The sequence below is a fragment of the Streptopelia decaocto genome, assembly GCF_964273445.1.
Source record: "Streptopelia decaocto genome assembly, chromosome: 7".
In the NCBI taxonomy this organism is placed as follows: domain Eukaryota; kingdom Metazoa; phylum Chordata; class Aves; order Columbiformes; family Columbidae; genus Streptopelia; species Streptopelia decaocto.
The window spans coordinates 33,703,838-33,714,874 of record NC_138661.1 but is presented as its reverse complement, the minus strand read 5'-3'; the positions used below and the strand labels follow the sequence as shown (position 1 = coordinate 33,714,874).

General features: G+C 41.7%; 1 protein-coding gene across 3 annotated transcripts in view; it reads left to right on the top strand.

The window, feature by feature from the left end:
* Positions 1-3,234: 3,234 nt before the first annotated feature.
* The window catches only part of RASGRP1 (RAS guanyl releasing protein 1), a 45,973-nt gene continuing 38,170 nt past the window's right edge, over positions 3,235-11,037 (top strand). For 2 of the 3 annotated variants that reach the window (XM_082059473.1, XM_082059474.1), the window contains exons 1-2: positions 3,235-3,883; positions 6,348-6,517. In XM_082059473.1, coding sequence (XP_081915599.1) covers positions 3,852-3,883; positions 6,348-6,517 — 202 coding nt within the window. In that variant the 5' untranslated portion in view covers positions 3,235-3,851. Of the gene's footprint in view, positions 3,884-3,908; positions 4,032-6,347; positions 6,518-11,037 lie in introns of those variants that run through there. The other variant, XM_082059475.1, reaches the window with a different exon arrangement.

Sequence of the window (11,037 nt, the reverse complement as noted above, 5' to 3'; positions counted from 1 at the left end):
CTGACTGCGGGACATTAAAAGGTTTGCCAGAAGCAGCCTTGACAGAAGAAACATTAGTATGGAGGTAGATTGACTAGGTAGTCCTGTTAGGAGCATGGCTACTAACTTTGTAAGATGTCTTGCATATAATGCACACAAACAACCCTTAAAAGTAAGAAGGCAGTGGTTACTAGGTAGTCTCAGTTCTTTCTGTTCTTGCAGAAAAGCTGGAACCTCAGAGGTACCTTACTGACAACCCAAACCACTCAAATAAGTTTCGTCCAGTCTGCTTCAACCTGACTTAAAGATCATGTTTAAAAAGGGATTCACGTTCTTCTTAATTTATTATCCACTCTATCAGTCCTATGGTTTTACACTCTCAGGTCCCATTCTTCAATCATGAGTATGAGTTTTATTACCTCCTGCTTATAAATGAAAGCTGTAATTGTCCAAAAAGTCACCCAAGAACATGGACCATTGAAGGAAGATGCTTGCGATAAAGTCAGAAAAACTAACACTGTTATAGGTCACGTTGCTTTAGAAAGTGGAACATTCCATCCTTGACCACTATGGCAAAGGTGCATCAAGAGAAAAATAGCAAGAGAATTACCATGGCCTGATAACCCCAAATAACCTCAAAACCTATCTAAAAATAGAAGTGTTTGATAAATTAGTGAAAGCATCCAAAGACTATATCATCCTTATCAAAAGTTATGACGCAGGCTTGGAAGACACTAGAAATGCCCTTCTAGGTGTAAACAGAAATTGACACACCAACACAAACTGTTCTAACATCTGCAAAGTTTAATTATAACAGGGAAGTCCATGTAGGTGATGCCTTAAATAGGGCCACTGTTCCTACCAGCTGGTCATACAAGGGTAGCCACACCTTTGGCATATCACAGCTCAGATGAAAGAAGATTTTTCATCTGCAATTGCTAGCAGGCCCTCAATGACAACAGCTTGTTAAACCAAATGATTCTGATTACTACCTAGTTCATACAACATATGTTGACTTTTCATACAGTGACTCTTCATAATTTTCCATTTGCTGTCCTTCTTTCCAATGTTAGCAAGCTTTTCTCTTTTTCTGGAATTGATTCTACACTAGGCTGCCTGGCTTGCCTAATGTTGCCTACTGGCCCCACCACCTAGCAGATGCTCTGTCAGCACCAAAGAACCTTCTCATTCATGATCCCCCAAGGACACCAAAAAGTTTTTGAAATTAGGTTATGTTTTTACAATGATCTACGTAAAATAGGTCTAAGTGAAAGCTACTGGAAAAATGTGTGGTCTTGCTCTCTCGCCATTGTTTGATTGTGGCAGTAGTTGACCTAACGTGAGTGGGTGGTGAAATGAATTAAATAATTGATACTGTATGGCAGAAGATGTATCATTTTAGTTGTGTTGGGTTTTTTCCCCTTGATCAATTTTTGTGTGCAACTTACTGTGTTGTTGTACAAGCTCCAGTAGCTCCATTGTAAAAAGGAGCAATACGGACCCAGGAAAGATGGCAAATTAGATGAGCTTAGAGTAGATATGAAAAAAACAGCTTAAGAAATTTATTTTTACACCAAGGCCAAGCTAGGCTTGTGGACTCACACTGACTTGGAGAGAGAAAGATGTATCTTGAAGTAAACAGAACTTCAGCTTGTACTGAGGCAGCAAGTTGGTCCCTTCACTTGGTTCCAAAGGTAAAATCCAATTTCTAAAATAGTATTTTTGTAAGATCTTCCAGGAATCAGAGTGCAACAGTATAAAAACACCTGGATAGTCATGTTCCCTCAGGAGCAATACAGCCCATCCTAGCCATAATCATTTTGCAACTCTGTTAGCATGGCTCTTTGGGATCATAGTTATATTTTAATGTAATCATCTACTGATTTAATCTATGAGAACAGAAGAAATATCTTGTCTTTCCACAGCAATTTTCTGGTCTGTGAGATCTGCATCTGGATTACCTTCTGACCACAAAGCTAGAGGGTATTCTTTCAGTCAAACCTCCATTTATTTGTGTGTTCATGCACGCACATGAACTTCTCAAGGAAAAATTGTTAAAGAAAAAATAAAGATACCTGGGATGTACATCTCTGAAGTAGAATTCAGCCAGGAGATTGATTTAACAACATAATTGCTACAGATAATATCACAGACTACATGACATGTGGTCTTGTATATATATTAATGTATTTGTGTATCTTAAACCACAGTGACCTTCAAGCTCTATGCTAGGAATGGGCTTAAAACTTACTCAGAAGAATGTCACCTACTGACTCACTGATGTAATCTCCAGGAGTATATAGGGTTTTTCCTTTTACTTGGAGGTCTTCAGCAAAGCAAAAGTCAGGTTTGTACAGCTCCTGTTGCGATAATGGTAGTTAACCCTGCCTCTGAGAAAATGCTAATGAGTTGCGTGCTTTGCAAAACTGATCATTTTGGAGACCTAAAGAGAAATGTTCCCTGCTTCTTGGCAGAGAATTCTTCGAATACCTGAACCCTACCAGTTAGTCTCAAAATTGAGGAAACAGTCTGTGAAGCCTGTCTGGATCTTGGTATGAGGCACAGTAGCATTATGATGCCTAAGTAATTTTTAGGAACATAAACTGAGCTCTCAAAATAAGCTCTTGACAATGCAGCAACTGAAGTGCTCTGTGACCCAGTACTTTTGTACTGCTCTGTTGAGCATATTTCTCAACAAAGATGACTTGGTCAAACTGTAAGTTACAGGACAAGGGGTGAATTTGCTCTTTCAGATTTTCTGCCTGGTCATTTCTCTTCAGAAGTGAAGGAGTTGTTGAGGTTGAGTTGGAAGACCTCTCAGAAACTTGCAATTATGATACCAGGCCCACAGAAACAACTGGGGGTCGTCATTTCTTGCTCCTGGACAGCATAAAGTACCTAATAAGCACAGAAGCTTTAAAATAATAATTGTCAATGTGGGTGTCTCAGTTTTGTGCCCCCACCTCAGCATCGTGCAGATACCTCCACCTGCGTGTACCACAGGGGCTGCACCTTCCCGTCAGTCAGGCCTCTCCTGAGGCCCCGGCGCTGGTTACGGAGGGGGCCCGTGCCGACCGCCGCCTGTGAACCGATTCGCCACCGCGAGCGCTCGCCCCACAACCCCGTCTGTGGCCGCAGGTGGCGGCGCGGAGGGGCCCCCCCCGACATCCCAAACCACCTCGCCCCCCCTCCACTTCGTCGGCCGTTGGCGAGCCAGCCAATCAGCGCGCGCGTGTCCAGGGCGCGCGTGGGTCCACCCGCAGTCACGCAGTCCCGGGGGACCAGACGGGCCTGGCAGCGTCCGGCGCTGTTACCGGCGAGTGTGGCTGCGATGCGGCCGGGGTTTGCCCCAAAGCTTAGCTGCTCTTGTCCCGCCCCGGCACAACCTTGCCAGGTGCCCGGCAGCGGCTGTGCTCGGTCAGCGGGGCCGCGCTCCGGCGCCGTGCCGGCTGCTGTGAGGCACGCGTGAGCCCCGGAGTCTCAGCTCGCCGTGGGGAGGGGGCTCCCCGAGGGGGGAGGGCCTGCCCTGCCGAAGTTGTGCCCTGGAAAAAGTTGCGGCCGCTTTTGAGCCAGGCAGTGTGAGCAGGAGAGCGCGTTTCAGTACCTGGTAAATCCGGTGGCTTCAAAGAAGAGCAGCCCAGTAGCTCAGTACTTCCTCCTGCTGATAAGATCTTCGCCTGCGCTCGTCACGGGTGGCGGCTGCCGCCGCTGCCCCACTTGAGCTGGTTTCAGACTCCTTCCGAGGCGAGAGAGGGAGCGAGAGGAGGCGATGCGCGGGGCTGCGCTGCCCTCCCCGGCCGCCTCCGCCCCGCGTAGCCCCGCTCCCCGCGCTGCTGGCAGAGCCGGGCGGCGGAGCCGCGGCTGGCACCGACATGGGAACCCTAGGGAAGAGGAGAGAAAACCAGTGAGTTCCTCGTTGCTGTTTTATTCTCCTGCGGCGGCGGCGGGACGGTGGCTCGCCGCGGGGCAGGCTGCGGTCGGCGGCGGCGGCTTTCGGGACAACACGGCGCCGAGCCCAAGAGCTTGACGTGCCCCCGGGTCGGTGGGGACAGGTGCGATGTGCTGCCACTGTGTTGGCCCCGCGGCGGGGCTGGCGTGGGCTTCCGTGGGGTGCGGGGACGATCGTCAGGGTGGCTGGGGCTTGGCGGGGGCCGGGTGGGAAGGAGAGGGGAAGAGAAGCGGAGAAGGGAGTGGTGGACGGAATATTTTTTTCAGCTTTTTGAGTGCAAGTGTGCGCCGGGAAAGTCGGTCAGTAGCGGCTGGAAAGAACCTCACGTTACGGTTCAAGGGTGACGGCTGAGCGGGAGGGGCGGCTCGGCCCTCGCCCGGGCTCCGGTTACCTGCGGCACCAACGGGGGCCTGCCTGGAGGCGCCGAGCGAGGGGCCAGAACCGGGGAGTGAGCCTGCCCCCTGCTCGCCGGGGAACCGCCGCCTGCCCCGAGTGTCAGTTCACGGACTGACGGCCGTTTCTGCGTGCTTTCTTCCTCTCCGCCATACAACGTGCAGGGGAAATGCAGGGTGCACGAACACCGTCCCCCCCCGCCAGCTTTAATCTATTTTTCATGTCAAGTAACTGCTGCAAGGGGATCTGTCCTAATGAATGATTAGTTTCCGATGTGTCACCGGCCGACTTTTGCCTACCCAGTGTTGCCAAGTCGGCCACAGTGTTATTGTAAACTTTTTGGGGGTGTGGACACCTTCATGTTTCTATGCTCTGTTGCCAAGACCTAAAATATCTTCTGCGTAACTCCTACTTTATTACTACTGCATTGCTAGGATCTGCCCTGTGTTGAGGAGGTGCTGGAATGAAGTTAGGAGAGGGTTTCAAGCCTGTAAAAAGAAAACCCTGAAAACTGATCTGACCCTTGCTGTCTTATATGAGAACAGGAAGTCGGATCACAAAGTTAAGAGGGAAATTTAGAGAAAGGGGGAAGGGAACATTCTTTGCATAGCCGCTGTCAGCTTCGCTAAGCCGGAGCTGAGTGATGGTCGCTACCTCTTCAGGGTCAGGCTTGTATTTTCCTGACTTTGGAACTATGGAGTCCTGAGGCCAGTGTTTGCGTGTAAGTGACATCATGTGCAGTTTTGTGGCTTTCCCAGCAGAAACATAAGATGAGGCTTAAAATTTGCTGGAATGAGATAGGGTCCAGTCTGTCTTCATAAGGCATGTGTAATTCCAACTTTGTCCAGGAACGGACATCTCCATACGGAGATGTTTGTGTCTTTACCGGCCCTATCTGTATATAATATGCACACTGAATACATTTCTATGCCTTTTCTTCCCAGGACTGTCAATTTATTAATAGAGTCTTGCATAGCATTCCAAGAAATGTTGTATGAAAGCTTAAGATAGCATCTCAAAGATACTGGAGTCACTTCTTTAGGAAGTCTGTGGAGTGTAAATTGTTCCTGCAATATACCCAAGTTTCTTTGAAACAGCAGTGGTTGTTACTGTGTTGTGAACTGTACAGTTATACTCTCCAGTCAGATTTTGAAGTGGTTCCTGTTATTTGCAGGCAAAAGCATTTCAGCACTCTTCATCAGTATAAAAATGTGCCTGTTTACTATTTCATGCAAAATTATGAACTTGTATGCAAACAGTGAATGGCCTTTAATATTATCTGTAAACATACACGTTATTTAAATCTAAGCTATTATATGATGAAAATACAAGCCTAAAACTAGGTGTGTGCTTTATTTTGGTCTCTTTTACCTTTGCTATTAAAGACACTAATTTAGTCATGTATGCAATTTTAAAGCAACTTAGTAGAATATAGTAGTATAGAATGGATGCAAATTAATATTTTTTTGATTTGTTTCGGTTTTTAATTGTGAAATACTCCACTGGGAAGTTGCACTGATATTTTGCTTACTTAATAGTGATCTTCCAAGTGAAATTAGTAAAGCTAGTCTGGCCTTTTCCAATGTGTGTAATATTTGATTATAGTTATAATTTTTTTCTCCTTTACTATGAGTGGGCACAGAAATATGTGGTGGTAGCTTACTGCATAATGATATTCTTGTTATATAGTTTGAGGGGTTTGTATGCTTGTGCTGAAATTGTAATGTAAACATAAACCCCCAACAAAGAAACAAGACGTTTGGTAATCTTGACAGGTCATTCAAGGAGCTCTGTAACAGTGTGCTCTACAATCCACATTTATACCAAAAAAAAAAAAAAAAAAAAAAAAAAAAAGTAATTTATTGAACAGTTTCTTTGGTGTGCGTAGTAAGTGGGAGGGTTACATCTTTCAGCACCTTAGCTACAGGGAGTTAATTGTCCTTTAAATCTCTTCTCCTTTCCCATGCAGTGTAAAATTTACCACTGGATCTTCTTGTATTTACTTCACTGTTGTGCTTTCTTTCAGGCAACCTGCCCAAGCATGCAGCACTGCCCCTGAACCAGCGCTTGAGCTGAAGCAGATCAGTCATTGTCCCAGCCTTTCAAATCTCACCCAGGGCACGATGGTACCATTGGGGCACTTAGCCAAAGGGGCCACTTTGGAAGATCTTCTTGAAACCTGCATTCAGTCTTTTGGTGAGTGTCTGGAGTTTTTTTTGTTTCTGTCCTGGCTACATTCAGATACCTTACTCATGAATTACATTGATTTATTAGTGGAGTAGAAAGAATTTTCTACACTGTAGGTGACCACATATTTTTATAGGTTTGTGGATCTGTTTATGCAAATGTGTGTAATATATGATAAGAGATTAATGTGAATGCTGCTCTTTCTGGAGAGAATAAGATGAACTCCAGTCATCTATGTATGCTTTTTGTTGTTCCTTCAAATACCGATTTGCAAATTTTAACAAGTAATTAGTATATTTTGCATATTGCAGCAATATTCTCATAATATTTGTGAACAATGTATTTATATTAAACATTTTGAAATGAGCAGGGCTATTTTTAAACTATGTGAAATAACATTGGATTGCTTCTTGGATTATCAGTATAGATTTAAAGTTGCTTCTTTAAAAAGATGAATGAATGCAAACAAAAATCACAACTGTATGCCTCTTTGAGTCTATCAGTTATCTATTTGTCTTTTTACAATAAAAATTGAAATATGTGGCCAAGCACGACTGTTGTGTGAGCCCTGTATCCCTAGTTTCCTTTTCCAACTTTTTTATTAATAAATGTGTTTCTTTTTGTATTATTAAAACATGTTTTTACTGAAGGGACTCAATGAATAATTTTCTTGTAAGTAGTGCATCTGTTCATTAGTGTTGTGTCTTTCAGTGCTATGAGCTGTTCCTAAAGCATGAGGCAAATTCTTAGTTGTAGAGTAGTCCTTAGAAAATAAATGTTCTTGAACACCCGCTAAGCTCTGAAATAATTTATCTATATAGTTAAATAGTAACACATAGTGCTGATCTAGTGATACAGCACATAAATACTGTATAAACAGTGACTAATCTTTCACATTCATTAGAAATGCTCTTTTTTTTAAACTTTAAAGCCTTCTAATCAACATGTGCAGAGAAATGCATGTCTGCGAGAAGTTGATGAAATATGTAATTGTCAGTAACATGTCATTTCAGCTTCTTTTCTTCTCAATTTAATTATTGTAAAGAACATACCCACTGAACTGCTATAAAGTCTTAATTTCTAAACAAATGTTGATTCATATTTTTGTAAGCTTCGTTTCACTGGGAGTGAGATAAGACATCTAAAGCCTGTGTAAGACCTTCATACAGTTTTAATATTGTGACTACCTGACCAGTTTTAATGTGTCCACATTTTTATGATAAGGAAAAAAGGTATTAGAATTGTAATATTATAAAAACCCAGTAAAATGATTACGGTGATTGATTTCAGGTAGTGCAGGGGAAACCCCGAATGGCAGATTATTGTTGTCTTAATTGTTTTAATACTTTCTTAATACTCTATGTATATCAGCATGTACATGCCTATGTGTTCCCAGATTCCTGAGCATCCATATATTATAAGGACTAAAGTGACAAAGAAAAGCAAGTGTTCCTGTTCAGTTCACCTATATATGTATGTGAATCTTTCTAAAGGATTTCATACTTTGTTTAGAAAATTTACCATAGTCCACTAAATAGGGTTTTCTTGAACCTTGACAAGTGGTATGTAGGTCCAGCAAAGTGAATTGTAGTTCATCTGCAAATATAATCTTAAACTCATTAAGGACTGCTAGAATTACGGTGTGTGCTGCAGTTTAGATGCTGCATTGGGCAATTAGTAGTAGTGTTTGTATTTGTACATTTTGTGTGACATTATGCATGTACTTTAAGCTATATTGTAATTTCCCAGTAGGGTGTTTAAATTGTGAAGTGCAACTATTACAACTATAGATGACCTACTTAATGAAGTTTCTTAAAGAAGGTTCTTGTAGCTACCAACAAAACCACTGTGCAAAGTTCGTTCACACCATTGTGCCAAAAGGAAGAGATGGAAAAAACTTGGATCTGGGAATCTGAGAAGGGATGGGAGTAGGGAGAAAAATGGTGGGGAAAAAGCACAGTTGCTGAATGGTTATAAGGAAACCAAGCGATTGAATAAGTTTCTTCCCAAGCGTAGTACTAAAGTAAAGCTGTTACCCTGTACTCTAATAATCCTATTAAGACTGACATTATATCTTCAGTCTTAGATGTGCTGACCTCTAATATTTTGTATATTAGTCTAGAAATTCATTATTTTGATCTGAGCAAATTTTATTTCAAAACTAAAAATACAGAAACCACCAAGACATAAGCACAGCTTTCCTTTGTATATTTTAAGTTTACTTTCTGGAAAAAGCCCTTGATTCATTGCTATCTAGACATAAGGAAAACAATAGGTACTTGATAGATGATGATGTATCACATTTCAGAATATATACTGCATCGTGTTAATATTATACCGCACTTGCTAATATTACGTGTACAATTACAAACACAGTTTGTGTTTAAGGTATGCAGCTGAGTTTGTTCCTGGACTCAATTATACAAGTTTGGAAAAAGCAAATGATGTGTTAGAGAATCTGCTGTCAACAATGGTGTGTAAGGAGAAGTTGTCAGCCTTTTGCCATACATGTAGAGGATATAACAAGAAGGTCTAACTGAGAAAGTATTAAGAATTAATACACATTCACAGCTGTGAAGAATACAAGTGTAGTTATGTATCTTACAGTATGGATAAGAGGAAAGATGAGAAAGGGGGATATGCTAAGTTGAAGCTAAGAGTGAGAAGGCTAAGCTTTGCCACAGTGTTGTAAATGGATTCCAGAATGTTTTGTAGAAAGATAACTTTTGTTCAGAGAGCCAAGTTAATCCAAAACCTACGCTAGGGAGGTGGGGAACAAAGACTGGATCATGGAGCTAGTGATGTGGTCTATGGGTCTACAGCAATGCTGGATAGAAGATGATGCTAGAATGTGGACAGAATACTATGAATTAAAATGGTGGTGTTGCATCTGCTAATTCCAAAAGTAATGAATTAGGAGGCACTTTTTTTTTTTTTTTTTTTTTTCTCATAAAAGACCAAAAGCTTATTCAGTGTAATTAACTGAAACATCTACTTTGGGATGATTAGTGTGTGTGCTCTTCACCTCTCAAATTTGGTCTTGCTTTAGTGACAGAAGCAGTGAGGGTCATATGAGGTAGTGTGAAGTCATGTAAATGATCACCACATCTGAGAGATCAGCATTACACCAGTGTTTATTCAGTAGCATGATGAGAAGGAGATGCTGAAAGTAGAGGTTTCTTCAAGTCCCATGAAAGGTTGCATCAGGATGGGTAAGATGAATCATCCAGCAAATTATGATAATTGCCCAAAGTAAAGGCAACAGAAAAGCCAGGATGTAAGCTGGAGCAAGAGTTCAGGAAAAACAGTATGATGAGAGACTGAAGGCAATAAGTGTTTTAGAAAGAAATACTGGTCTGGAGATTAGGAGAAAATTCACAGAGACTTGAAAACACTCTCCTCAGTTTGAAGAGAAGAGATTTGGTTATATAGGACAGTGGTTCAAAACATGTTCTACATGACTTGGAAGACCTCTCAACGTTGTCAGTAGCTATTGGATGCTGTTACTGCTGTGATCTGGATTGACAAGAAGAGCTGTAGAGCACAAGTAATGCATCACCTATGGTTGCCTTAGAAAAGAAGATGAACTGTAGCATATAAATGGAGCCGATAATAGCTTTTAAATATGAAAAAGTGATGGTGTGGATAGAAAGAGAAGTCATAGTAGGGAAGTGGAGAAAAAGAGAATTCAAAGAAGAGAGGAGAGCGCATAGACAGGAAGAGCAGAAGGTAAAATTATTAAAAAGACTAGAAGGCTGCAGAAAGGTTAGATTCAGTGAAACTTCTCAACTTCTAGTTTTGAACAGAAATGCCATAAAGAGAAAATTAAATGTTCATCACTCCAGGTGATTCTGGAGTGGAATTGTAAGTAGAACAGTGACTTTAACCCTCTGCATTCATGTTTTTAGTATATAAAATGCCTGGAAAAGAGTGTATTTTTGACGGGCAGACAGTTCTCTGAAAGTCAGTATGGTGTTGTCTCTTACTCTGTTGCTATTTGTAAAGACACCCCATCGGCTTTGCTGTTGAAACCAACAGAGTAGGGTCTAGTTTGCCGGTCCACAGCCATATTAACTACTTAATGATGACAGTTCAGTAGAACACGGAAAACATACGCTTAGTAACACAGCCACACAGCCATGCTTTTTGCTAGTTGTTCTTATATTAACCTTTGTAAGACTGCATAAATGCACGTTAACATAAATTTAGTCCAGAAAGTGTTACAGATCAGAGAGGAAAAATATATTAGCAGTGTTCAGTTCACTAGATATCTTCATTTGTTTTCTGTAGATCTGCTAATTATAGAAATGAAATAATAATTGTTCATAACACTTTTCACTCTAGGCTATCCTCATGCTACTGTGAGCTTGATGTTCTGATGATGTGTTAGCAAGTCAGTTTCTATTCTAGCAGATATTTTTTTCCATTTGTATCTTCACTATATATTTGTACATGGTAAGAGGTCCCTGTTTCTTTCCTTTGACTGTCTTTGTTTGATAAATGTACCTTTTTTTCTAATCTGCACTAAA